Here is a 13,604-nt window from a genome sequence, read left to right as displayed (position 1 = left end):
AGCTAGGCTGCTTTTAGCTTAGCAAGCTAGGCTGCTTTTAGCTTAGCTAGCAGTAATCAAACATATATTTACCTCTAGCTTGGGGTTGTGCACCCGTCTTCTCTTCCTCGAGTTCGTCTCTCCCGCACAGTTGTTCGACTGCAGAGCCGCCATCTTGTCCTCTATGGACAGCAACCTGGAGTGTACCGAATTGTCCAGTTGAGTGAGCCGCTCATTCATGTTGGCAGTATGTTGAGCAAGCTGACGAGACAGTCCACTGATAGCAATCAGCAGTTTCTTCTCGTCAGTCTGCGGACTGGCTGAAAGTTGTGGATCGCGTCCAAGAGGAGTTGAAGGCAAGTTGAACGGGAGACGTCGTGCAGCCATTGATCACGTACCAGCAAAATCCAAACACAGGAACTGGAGATGAAGTTCTTCTGAGTATAGTAACACAAACATGTCTGCTTATATGCTGGTCTCGCGAGTACTAGTAGTGCCCAAAAGCTCACACGTGATTGGACGAGGAGTCAAAGGCTCATCAGGCTCCTCCAATCACATACGAGGTCATTGTTACATAAACTATTTTGTGTATTTTTTTACATACACAACTTGGGGTAAAACTCCCCCTGCTACCCTAATTTGCATTTGTATAGCTCACAGCATTTTCATTTACATGTTAAAGCCTCCCCTAGAATTCCATGGGGGGGAGGCATGGGGGGAACAAGTTATTTTCCTTAGGTGTGAGTGTGTGTGTGAATGGTTGTTTGTCCTGTCTGTCTGTGTTGTCCTGAGATGAACTGGCGACCTGTCCAGGGTGTACCCCGCCTCTCGCCAGTAGAGAGCTGGAGATAGGCACCAGCATCCCTCGCAACCCCGCTTGGTATAAGCATGATGAAAAATGCTGTTTGAGATGTTTTCAGGTTGGTTTTTAAGTGAAGTGGGTGGATTTCAGGTTTACCAATCATATGTACCCTCTGCAGTGGGTTCTGGGTTGACCTGCACCCACTGACCTCTTTACACACGTCTTTTACACCCAATGTAATTCAAAGATGGATCCAAATGCTCCTCAACTGCTGTTCGACGTCACCAACAAGCTCTTCGATCTGCTAAATAGAACTGTCTTTTTTCAATCATTTAGATATTTTTTAATTATCCCCTCTTATTAAAATTAATTATAATTAATTATCCCCATCTAATTCTTGTTGCCTTTAGGCCAATGAAATGTCCAAAAAGATCAAGTGCCTTTGCTCTTCATGATGCTGTTTGCCAGAGGTGGATAGATTATATGGCACAAAGCTTAACACATCCTGTACATTTTGCAAATTTTACTCTTTCTTTTACAAAGGACTGTGTCTCTTTAAAAATATTTTTATTTCAACTTCTGTTAACTTCCAGGTAAACATATGCTGAGAAAGAAGTGTTGAGTTAATTCAATTTAGTTCAGTTTATTCATATAGTGCCAATTCACAACACATGTCATCTCAAGGCCCTTTACAGTTCACCAGATCATATAGTCAAATTGATACAAAGTTTTCTATCTAAGGAAAACCAGTTGATTGCATCGACTCATTGGCTCAAATGCAATCCCTTACACTAAGCATGCTTGTAGCAACAGTGGAGAGGAAAAACTCCCCTTTAACAGGAAGAAACCTCCAGCAGAACCAGGCTCAGTGTGAGCGGCCATCTGCCGAGGCCGACTGGGGTTCAAGGAGACAGAAGCAGAGACACAAAAAGCAGCTGTAAAAGGCGGCCCCATCCAGGAAACACACAGCCAGGCAGATGAGCTCCAAACCAGCTCCCATGTCAGAGGATGAAGAGAGCACATCCAGCCAGTCACAGTCAGAGAAACAGGAACACAATGGAAAACAGGATCTCCAGCATCTATAAACAAGGGTGTTGATGGCAGCAGCACAGCTGATATTTCTCTCCAGGATGGTGTCACAGCAAAACAGAAACAGATGAGGCGAAGCTACTATGAGAAAAAGCAGAGAGAGCAGAACTTTAGAGATTGAACTAACAGATTCTAGTTAGAGAGGAGAATCTGCTTTAATTGGTCAGCCACAGTCACCCTCTTCCTATGCGGGCTGAGAGTGGCTATGAAGTCCAGAGTATTTCCGTGACCCCTAGGGGCTCCATGGAGGTACGGCATGGGGGTCGCAAAAGTTTTAGTTGATTAAACTTTTATTTATATTCCCTTCTGCAATCTTTTCCACTAATTGAAATGTCTTTAAATCCACATTAACATTAATTCAACACACTGTAGTAAACAGATAAATGGAGGCAGAAGATGTATCTCAGTCATCAATGCACACATTCAGCGAAACACAGGAGCTGTTTCAAGCTGGGCACCGTTTCATCCACAACACCTATCCCATCAACGAGAAATATTTTAATAATCCCAGGGCAAAATGACTTACTTTACATGACTCCATCTGTAATAGAGTGACTATAGGACCAGTGTGATATAACACGATTTCATACAATATACATAATTAAGGGGCACATTTTGCCAGGCATTTAAACAGCCTCACTACTCAGTCAAGATGTGGGAGTTTGTAGGAGAGTTGCTGTCAGCTGGATAGAGTTTGGATATATTCTAAGAATAGATTGGTTGGAAAAACAACCAATCTAGTTGGTTAAAGCTATTTTGGTTAGATTAAATAATGTAATGATCAAAGTCTGAGTAAGCCACTGGACCCAGTTGTAACTTTAGTGTTAAGTAGAATTGCTCTCCATTAAACAACCTCACAGAGATTGACAAAAATAATTTTTTTATTACATGTGTTAGACACATGCAAACGTGTGCGAACCTTGGGCCTTGTTTGGATTCGCCAAAACAGGCTGAAGCTCCTTTCTTACCTTGGATAGAGTTCTTACTGTTGACTCCACAAAAGATCACAGGATAGAAGCTAGGAACCATTATTTGAGGACTTAGGATTTAGCCAGTGAAGCGCAATGCAGATCACATCACTTTCACTACTAAATCTAGTGCAGTCATAGATGGTCTAAATTACTTCTGGATATAACAGTTTAAAACTATACTCGGTTAAAGAAGAAAAAAAAATGGATTCCATGTTTGGTAGAAAATTATTTTGTTCATTTTAATTGAAGGAACTTACAAAACATCCCAGAAAAAATACAAACAAACACAAAGAGAATGACTCAAACACATCATATTCACACTTCAGATAGCTAAAAAACATAGCCTGTCATAAACTGCATCATTAACAAAATATATTTTCAAATGAATGATGAATGATACAAGTCAACCAATAGGCTGATCTTTGAAATCAAATATATTGCCATATGTATTGAGATGCTCAGCTCTATACAAACATGAACTTTAATGACATTTCATTCATAATGCAAATACTTTTCATGGGGTCCTACTCATCTTTAACAACTTCAATTCCTCTAGGAATTACTTAGTGCACAAGGAAAGTAACATCGTAAGAAGGAGGAGTTGGGACCGGTTCCCACATATTCAGGAACTTGAAATTGTCCAATGTCACTGTAAGCTGATTCATCAAAACCAGCATGCTTTCTTGAAAACAACTTTTAAATCAGCATGAGCAAGCAATCTAGGCTATTTTATACTTTCTGCTTTTAATTTTTGGTAGTAGTTGTAATAATCTCATTATTCTGTTTTGAATAAGTGTAACTAGAGCATGTCTGAGATTATTGTTGGAAAAATAAGTCAGTTTAACTCTGATATTGTTTTAGAATATTCTATTATCTCCTAGTTTACCAGCCTATGCCCATATGTGGGCATTACAATTGCTGGAACGCAAGAAATTATTTGTAAGGGGTTCTAAAGACTGGGAATTAAAGCACATGCACAATTTCTGTAATGTATTTATGGCCACAAGGTGGCAGCACTGAGTTGATAATAAAATGGGTTGAAATGAAAGAAAACTTGACTGGAGCATTTTATGTTTGCTCTGTTAATGTGACCCAAAGCTCTTTGGTCGGATCATCATCCTCACAGACTTAAAAGACTGTCTCTCATTGGTTGGGTAGTACTCTGACGATATATTGTGCCATGTCCCCCAGAAAATACCATCCCGAACCCCCTTATATCTCCCAGCAGTATAATATCTGCCATTCAGGTTTGCAGCCATGCAGGCATCAAACCACCAGCCGGAGCTGTAGTAGGCCCCGCAGTTCCCAGAGGGGTACCGGTCGTTGTCCCTGTCAGGAGTGGTGAACGCCCTGTTGTTGTGGTCGTAGGTTTTACTGAAGCGCAGAGCATCACCTGCGGTACCTGAGTACCCGCCCACCGTCAGCCTGTAGCGCAGCCGCTCACTGGCAACCCGGAAATACTCGTACTGCGCATGCCCAGTCACTCCTTGGAAATCTTCCAGCTCCACCCGCAGTTCCATGTCCCTGTCCCGCGTCAGTGGGTGTATCTTGTTGTTCCCCAGCCAGAAGTCCCCTCCGTCCAGCACCCCGAAGCCGGCCCGGTACTCCACCCAGGTGCGGTTGAAACTCACCCTGCCGTCCTGGCGACGCTGCAGGAGGGTCCATCCTCCACCATCCAGCTCCATATCACAGTACACCTGAGCAGGAGGGTCCATCCTCCACCATCCAGCTCCATATCACAGTACACCTGAAAGCTGCTGCTGCGGAGGTCAGGGGTCACCATGTAAACACCGCTCCTGCTCCTTCCTCTAAGCATGTGGTCGGAGCAGTCTCTTATTGCTGTGGGAACCAAATTTCAGAAGATATTTACATTTAGCTGATTAAATAAAACCAGAGGTGTCAAGTAACAAAGTACAAATACTTTGTTCATATACTCAAGTACACTTTTTAGGTATCTATACTTTACTCCATTGCTTATTTTTCTTCCTACTTCTGACTTCTACTCATTACTTTTTCACACAAGTATCTGTACTTTTTATTCCTTACATTTTCAAATCAGCCATCCAATACAGATCATTAGCGCCATCCACATCTTGTGAAAACTAGTGTAATTGGATGAGTCATATAACGCAAACACTCATTGGTTAGCTAAAGGAAATCATCAGAAGCAAGCTTTTGTTCTTCAAACTGTAAACGTGAATTGTCTATGCCATGCTACAATGTTGGATTCAGAGAAGATGTTGAAATGTCTGAAAGGTCGGACACAGGCGAGAGCGAATTGGGAGATGCAGACCAACAAGACCTCCCTCATGACCCTATCTCAAAGAATTATTCGAAATAGTCGAAAAATTTAGCTTTCAGTTTATATATTGGCATCTGGCTGCTTTTTTAAAAGGTTACTTTGTACTTTTATACTTTAAGTAGATTTTGGAGCACATACTTTTTCACTTTTACTTGAGTAAAGAGGTCAAGTTGATACTTCAACTTTTACCAGAGTGTTTTTAAACTGCAGTATCTATACTTCTATTTAAGTAACAAATGTGTACTTTTGACACCACTGAATAAAACACAAAGCTCTGCGGAAGTATTTGCATAATAGACACAAAGACTTTGTCACATACAACAACGAAGCATTTAGCCTCTATTATAAACTAAGATAAATAAATAATACTAAAAGTATGCTGGTGTTTCTTTATTTCTTATTTATTCGTGATTTAGGCAAGTTTGGACCTCCAAAGGCAGCAGGATTCTCTTCATGAAGGTTTTGATGACTGTTCTGTCAAAAGACACTCTCCAGACTGTGCTTCTAACTTTTAGAACTCCTCTGACAGAATACAAAACATTTATTTGTGCACCATTGTTGTATTACGTATTATAAATGATGAATGTTCCAGTGCCTCCTTGGAGCCCACAGCATCACCAGGGACCCCTACCACCCCAGCCATCACCTCTTCAAACTCCTGCCTTCAGGGAGGTGTTTAAGGGCAATGAAGTTTTGAATAAACTGACCAAAAAAACTGTTTCTACCCAAGACCTGATAATTATTTATGTATTTATTGGTTTGTTTATTTAACATAGAATCCAAATAGTTTATGGGTAATGCACTTATTATAAGCGTATTTTATATATATATATATATATATATATATATATATATATATATATATATATATATATATATATATATATATTTATTTACACTGCTCTTGAGAGTTGTTTTTGTTTTTTTTTCATTTTGCTTTTTTTAAATTCACATTAAAGGAAATTCTGGTGTTAATAAAACAAAAATTATGTTTGTAATTCCTGGCATATTTTTTAGATTAACAAATGCTTATACCAGCAATTAACCTTTATACTGTATGTATAATTTGTTGACATAGTAACTATGTTGAGCCACATATTTAACTCTATTGAAATTGGCAGTCACAATAAAAGTATTGCATTTTCATCCAGTTTCTTAAAGACTTTCAAGAAAACGTACCAAAAAGGACACTTTCTGCTTTCAAAGACAAACCTATAGAAACTGTTTCATTGTTTTCTAATCCTTTTCTTCTTTTTTTTTCCTTTTTCTTTTCTTTTTTTTTTTTTTTTTTTTTTTGCTAAGTGGATTGTTCTGTCCTTGTTTTTATTTTAGTATTTATTTTTGGTATTCGCCTTTTTATTATTTTATTGTCCATGTTTTTCTATATTTCTCAAATTCCATCTAGATAAATTCCAGAAAGATGCAACACGTTGTTATAACATATACCTTAACATACAATTATAGATTATTAACTATGCATTACCTACTACTTAACTAACTAACCACCTAAATAAATAAATGAATAATTAATTGTTTCAGTTAATTTATTGGTAGGAACTTGTTTAAAACCACATTTTTTATAATATTATTTTACTTTTTGAAATTATGTTTTCTCTGTTTTGTCACGTTTGATCCTCTTTAGGCTTACAGTACAAGATTTATTAAAATCTTTGAAGACTTTGGAGAACCCCCTTGTAAAATCTTTTGTAATTGCAGAAAGTTGTAGGATTAATACATTTCCAAAATAGAACATTTACCAAAATATTATTTTGTACAAAAATATTGGTTGTTCTTTGGGTAATTAAGACAAAAGCTAATTATGATTTAGTTTAAACTTTATTTGTTTAACTCCCCCTTTAGCTTTATATTGAGGATGTAAAAGCATATTGAAAATGTATATATATACAGCAATTTGAGCTCCATTAGTGAATTAAAGCTAATCATTAACACAGAGGATTGCATCAGCATGGCTTACCCCAGCTTCCTGAAGGCTGTTTTAAAGCTGTTGGTCCTTGCATTATTGTGGTTTTAATATCACTGTGACAGTCATGCCAAGCTACATATTGTGCACAGACATGCAGATTCCTCCTTATGATTTATAGCACTAATATAATCTCATTTGACCACACATAGCCTATATTCTGATTATTTATGTAAAGATCATAAGAATATGATGTGTGGTCATTATACTCCAATCCTTTTATCTGGGTTTTGTTTTTGGAAACAAACTTTGATGTATACAGAAGACTGATACCCTGTTTTTACAATTGAGTTGCTCAAGAGTTCCTTTTTATTTCGGTTTAATGAGTCTTTCTTAGATAAAAGCGTCCCTTTCAGTTCGCTTCCATAAAAACAGATAAACATTAGTGGCTACATTTCAAGAGGCTTCTTCGTGATAATTATTGTAAAGCATGCAGAAATGATAAAAGCGATTTCTAACCTTTAAATGCTGTGGATGTTGACAATTTACCATCAGTCCTTTTAGTCCCCCTGTCTCCATCAGATCCCTCAGGCCGCTCCTTGGGAAGCCCTTCTTGTCCTACTTTAGGAATTAGGCTGTTGTTGACAAATGCAGCCACCTGGTTGATTTTCACACGTAGCTCTCGTGGACTGGGACTCGAAGGCTCTGCAGGTGGAAGCTGAGGGTCAGAGGTGGAGGTGGTTGCGGAGTAGTCGGGGCTGTTTGTGGGGGTAGTTTCCAAAATGGGGGAAGGAACTGGGTTTGCGGGAGGACTTTCCTCCTCATGAAGTGTCTTAGGCTTAGACTTGGGAGCTATGCTAGGCTGTATAGCTTCTGGGCCCAGACTAGTGATAACATTTGGGAGGATCCCATGGTTGATTTTGTTTGGTCTTGTTGTCATTGGGACAGATGATTGTGCTCCGGCTGTTTGTGGCCTCAGATCAGACGTAATCCTTGTGTTTTGGCTCAATATGACGTCTTTGGGGTGTGTGCGAGGGGCAGGGGAGTATCCAGTTTCCAAGCTGTTAGAGGGCTTTGGACTCAGAGTTATGGTGCTTTTCACACTGGTGCTGAACTCTGTTTCCCCCGGGGTATGACTCATTTCAGGAATCTGTTTTACGAGGTTAGATGTAGGTGGCATGTCAGTACGAGAGCGTAGGGTATTGTCTGAAGGAGCCCAGCTGATCCGAGGTGGATCTGTTTTGGTTTGTGGACTTGGCTGCAGTCTCCCTGCTTGTTTTGACCGTTGGATAGGTTTAACCCCTGGTCTGACAGAGGTTCTCATTGAAGGCATGTGTCGAAAAGGAGGCTGTAGTTTAGATGTTTTATTGTACTCTGTTTTAAGAACTCGCTCACCTGCAGATATTTGTTTTAGATAAGGCCTGGATGTTTGCAGTCTTTGATCGGTTTGTTGTACTTTGTTATTTTTCTGGTTTAGGTTTGGCTCTTGACCAGGTTGTGGAGTATTACTAAAGTTAGGAGCATTGTGGCTAGGTTCCAACCTATGATCCAGTTGTTTTTTATCTTGAATAGGTGCAGATGTTGTATCTGTATTGCTTTTACCCTCTTGTTCTTTTTCCTTTGACTCAGATAAAGGGTTTTGGTTGGTTTCTGGCATTGCTGTTTCAATTTCACTAGACTTAGAGTTATTGCGATTAGCTTTATGATGGTAATGGGTGGATTCATTTTTCTGATTTGTTGTTACAATATCTAGACTTGGTAAGGATGTTTCTCCTGGTGTTAAACCTGGTTTGGGCATTTGTTCCTGAATGGATGCTTCTTCAGAATTCTCCCGTTGCTCAGCCAATAGTTTTAGCGTTCCTGTTTTACTTTTGTTGAATTTAGACTCATGAGAAACTGCAGTTTCAATTTGACTGTTGATTGATTTCTTCATCTGATTAGTGGCTGCAGTAGCGAAGTCCGATGTGAATGTATGTCCAGATGTTAAACCTGGATTAAGCGTAGGCCCCTGCAAAGATGTTTCTTCAGGCTTGTCCAATGACTCCGTTGACGTTTTATAAGGTGTTTTTTCAATTTGGGTGACTTTAAACTCTCTAGAAGTTGGTGTTTTAATGTATTCACTTTTATTCTTTTGTATTTGATCCGAATTTGTTGTTGCCTGATCTGATGTAGATGTTTTCTCATGTGATGAAACTAAATACAGTTCGGTCTCCTTCAAAGAATTATCTTCAGACTTGTCCGCTGATTCAGGTAAATGTTTTTTTGGGGGTTCTAGTGTTGCTGTTATATTCTTGTTGGACATAAAATTGAGTTTATTTTCTGAAATGTGTTTAGTGTTTAGGTGGTCCTGATCAGATTTATTCAGTTGATAAGTTGTAGCAGTTGTTCGTCCAGGTAATAAATGTTGGTTAGATGTGGGTTCCTGAAGGACTCGTTCTTCAAACCTGCCCCATGACTCATTTGAAGGCTTTTGTGTTTCTGTTTGACTTTTGTTTAAGTTGGAATCTCGAGAAGTTTGTTTGTGATGTGTATTCATCTGATCAAGGGTAGTAGTTGTCTGATTCAGTGCCAGTGTTGATCCAGGTTTTAAGTCTGCATACAGTGTAGTTTCCTGCAGATCTTCAGACTGCTTTGCTGATTCTGGCAAAGGTTTCTGTGTTGATTTTAGTGTCGCTGTTTCAGTTTTGTTAGGCTTAAACTCTTGGATATTTTTTGGCCTGTGTTTATCTTTAAGATTATCCTCATTGGATTTTCTCTTCTGATCAGGATTTTTTGTTGCTTGATCTAAACCAGATGTCTGTCCAGGTGTTAGATGTGGATTTGATTTAACCTTCTGCAAGGAATTTTTATCAGATGTGTCTGCTATCTCAGGATTAAAGTCGTTAGCTTCAGGTTTGAGTTTAGGCCGGTGGTCTTCCTGGCTAGTTTTATTCTCATAATCTAGTGTTGCATTAGCTCTATCAGATATAATTTTCTGTGTTAAACTGGGATGATTTTTAGAATTCCTCCTGGGGTTTACTTCAGGCTTATTTTCCAAATGGACGGAATGTTTTCGGTTTTGTTTTGGTAAATCTGTTAGTTTGCTTTTTGAGGATTTAGGGCTGAAAGGTTTAGGTTTATGTTTAGTTTTTGTAATTGGCTGACTGGAATTGTTCTTCAGGTGATGGGTCTCAGCAGCTTCATCTGTTGCAACCGACCTTTGAGGTGTTATATCTAACTCTGATTTAGGACTATGTGAGTGATTTCCACCTGGTGTGATCACCGGCTCAATTAATATAGCTTGTTTTGTTTTTTCTTTAGATGTTTGTCTTTTGTTAGATACAGGAAAAGTTTCAGTTGTTGATTCTGGTTTGGTTTTAAGGCGAGTTACACTTGCATGATCCGGTTCAGATGTCTTTCCAGGTTTTAATTCTGGGTTAGATTTGGTGTTCTGGGAGGAACTTTCTTCAGACTTGTCCACTGACTCAATTAATTGGGTTGCTGTGTCTATTTTAAAATTTTGGGAAGGTTCAAGTTTTTCCTGGCTGAAATCATTCATATTACCAAGAGCTGTATGAGATTGATGGGTGGTTGTGTTTTGTCCAGATGTTGAATCTGGACTTTTTTTCAGTTCTTGTGCAATATGTTCTTCATTCTTACCAATTGAATTGTTTAAAGTTTTTTGGTTTGGATTTGGTGTTGTTTCAAATTCTGTGATGCCTTCAGGTCTGGGATCAATTGTTGGGATCTTTGTAATGGATTTATTCATCAGATGATTGGTAGTAGTAGTTGGATTTGGCACATAATTATGATTTTGGATAGATTCAAAACCGTTGTTGATTTTTTCGTCACTATCCAGCTTTTTAACTGACTCTTGGTCTGATGTTTTGTTAATGAATAGTTGAATTGATTCTTTTTCGGCCTTTAAATTTTGATCAGTCTTTGAAGTTTTATGAAAATTGCTGTTGATTAATGTATATTTACCTGAATGTGTTGAATTTACAGTTTGAGGTCTTTGGGCTGCAGTTGTCTTGACAGAGGTTGAGGAATTCTGCTTTGATTTTACATTAGTAACTTCATATTCCTGCTCATACATCATATGTTGTTTTTTATTTCCCTCAGCTTTTGAAATCTGAGGTGTGTTTCTTTGACCAGGTTTTTTACTTTGTGTTTGTTTTGAGTCTTTTCCAGGTTTGGATTTTGTATCTTTGGGTTTGTGAGGCTTCTGCTTTGGGTTAGGGTTAGTTTTTCCTCTGGTTGAAGGACCTTGGTTTTGTTTAGAGTCATTCTTGGCATTCTTTAGTCTGTTCCCTGCTTCAGGTTTAATTCCAGATTTATGCATTTCACTGGGATTTGTTGCTCTGACTGGTGACACTTTCAGACCAGTCTTGGTTTTTGAGCTGACGTTCCTTTTCGGTTCTCCATCAAAGCGATCTGTAATTTTGGGTGAGGTTGTTATGAATAAGATCTGATAAGAATGTGGCGTTTTCATGGTTAAACCTGCCACATCATTGGTTATCTGCTGCTTCTGGCCACCCACTGTGGATATTGTTGCTGTTGTTGTGGGTAACCTTACCTTAACTTGGCGGCTGGCCTCTGAAACACCAGCCGCTTGGGGCTCCTTGCTTCCCCTTAGACCATAACCATCTTTTGGATTTCGAATGACATCTGTCATCACATCTGTGATGGAGCTTAAAGTGGGGCTGATCAGAGAAGGTGATGGAACAAATGATGTAAAGCTTTTAGTGTCGCTCGGGTCCGGCACTGAAGTTAATCCTGTTGTAAGCGGAGTAGGGCTGATCGAAAAAAGGTCTGTCTTTTCAGTTGTCTTAATAGACGGTGTATCTTTAATGCCGTCTCTCTGCACGCTCTCTCTTTTATTCTCTTTGCCTTTTTCTGTGAGCCCAGTCCTCTCCATCTGCTTTGGTTTCTTTTTATTTGGGTCCACTTTTATATCCTTTTCCATTTCCCTCTGCAGCTTCTTATTTGTATTCACCGTGTGGTTCTTAGACATCTTTATTTTATCAAAGGCTTCAGCTTTGGTATTTTCATCCAGCTTCTTCATCTTATCTTCCCACATGAGAGGGTCACTTTCTTCTGTTGTTTTTTCTCTTTTTTTCTCAAATATATCTTGATATTTCGTCACACTTTCTTCTGGATTTGTCTCAACAACCTTTTCTTCTGTCACATTAACAGTTTGCAAGTTTCCACCAGAAGTTGGTGTCTTTAATCCCTCTAATGTGTCCTCTTCTCTTGCACCCTCTGCCACAGGTTTTTGTCTTTCATTTTCTTTTGCAGATTCTCCTATTTCCCATTTGTTTCTGTCTTTCAGATTTGTTCCCATGTTGTTATCTGCCTCCATCATTTCCACATTACCACTATCTTTTCCACACTCATGTTTAAAATCTCCGTCATTCTCTTCAAGCGTCTTGTCCTCATGCATGTTCTTACCTCCTTTCAGCTCTCTTTCACTTTGCTTCCCACAGTTTCTCCCAGCTCGACCCCCTGTACAGTCTGCACACATCTCCCTAAGTTCATCGACACTGTCCTTTAGGTTCTGGAGGTCCTGCATGATGTTCTCCAGCCCCAAAAAATGTAGAGGCAAATGAACATCAAGAGGAGGCAAACTGATGTGGTAAGGGCATGTGCTGTCGTGCTCCCCAGGTTTGCACGCTCCTACCGGTCTGAAAGTCGCAAGGCAGGGTCCAAATCCTCTGTCTTCCAGGGGAATCCCTTCCTCCGCTCTGGTTCGAGAGAGACTTAAAAAGGCCACGAGGGTCCCACACACACAGAGTACTGTTAATCTCATTGTGTCTTGTGAAGAAAGAGTGAAGATAGGGCAGGGAAAGGGTGTAAAAAAAAAAAAAAACACCCAACTCTGTTTGTGAAGCAGAGTGACAGTAAGAGGAGGGGGTGAGAGAGGGAGTAGAGGAGAGAGAGGCTGATGGCGCTGAGGAGAATCAGTAAGACACAGAAACAGGTGGGGCATGTAGGTCTCAACAGATTGGGTCTGGGAGATAGTGGATGATGCCTTGCTATGAAAAACTATTTGGCCCATAAAAATAGTTAGATGTTTTGCTTTTTTTCCTATTCCCTTTTTATTAAAATGAAAGTAATTACCCTTTAAACCTGTTTTTTTCACCACTGTGGAAATATTTCATCCAAATCTTCGTGGCAGAATTATTTTAATTTAACCACATGTGGCTTTTGAGCTTTATTTACAGAAATGAGACAAATTGTCATCAAAAAATGGTAAATTATTTGTTTGACAATTTAAAAGCATTTTATAAATATTTGTTGTTTCCGGTGGACTCTGTTGTGTTAAACTATTTAGATAGATTCCAAAAATGAAAATTAAAACAATCCACTCGACTCTGTTTCCAAGTTTGAAGACGTTATGCTTCCCATCCAGGAAGCTTTTAAAGTTTAAAAATTGAAATTTTTGAATTGAAAAAGCTTCCTGGATGGGAAGCTAAACGTCTTCAAACTTAGAAACTTAGAGTCCAGTGGATGGTTTAATTTTATTTTTTTTGGAATGACTATGACCTTGATGACTGAGAA

General features: G+C 39.1%; 1 protein-coding gene across 3 annotated transcripts; it reads right to left on the bottom strand.

Annotated features, from left to right (window-relative positions):
- Positions 1-3,167: 3,167 nt before the first annotated feature.
- LOC107103643 (fibroleukin-like) lies at positions 3,168-12,872 on the bottom strand. Of its 3 annotated transcripts, none has more exons than XM_015403434.1 (4): positions 11,028-12,872; positions 7,584-7,769; positions 4,589-4,680; positions 3,168-4,538 (listed from the first exon to the last, which is right to left on the bottom strand). In XM_015403434.1, exons 1-4 carry the CDS (start codon positions 12,850-12,852, stop codon positions 3,924-3,926), a joined length of 2,718 nt encoding a protein of 905 aa, XP_015258920.1. In that variant the 5' UTR covers positions 12,853-12,872; the 3' UTR covers positions 3,168-3,923. The 3 variants fall into 3 exon arrangements, with proteins under 3 accessions (XP_015258920.1, XP_015258926.1, XP_015258911.1); XM_015403440.1 differs by having other exon boundaries at positions 12,495-12,872; XM_015403425.1 differs by having other exon boundaries at positions 3,169-4,538; positions 7,584-12,872.
- Between the last annotated feature and the right edge of the window lie 732 nt (positions 12,873-13,604).

The sequence above is a fragment of the Cyprinodon variegatus genome, unplaced genomic scaffold (genome assembly GCF_000732505.1).
Source record: "Cyprinodon variegatus isolate N-32 unplaced genomic scaffold, C_variegatus-1.0 Scaffold35, whole genome shotgun sequence".
NCBI lineage: Eukaryota > Metazoa > Chordata > Actinopteri > Cyprinodontiformes > Cyprinodontidae > Cyprinodon > Cyprinodon variegatus.
This window is presented reverse-complemented; position numbering and strand designations above follow the sequence as displayed.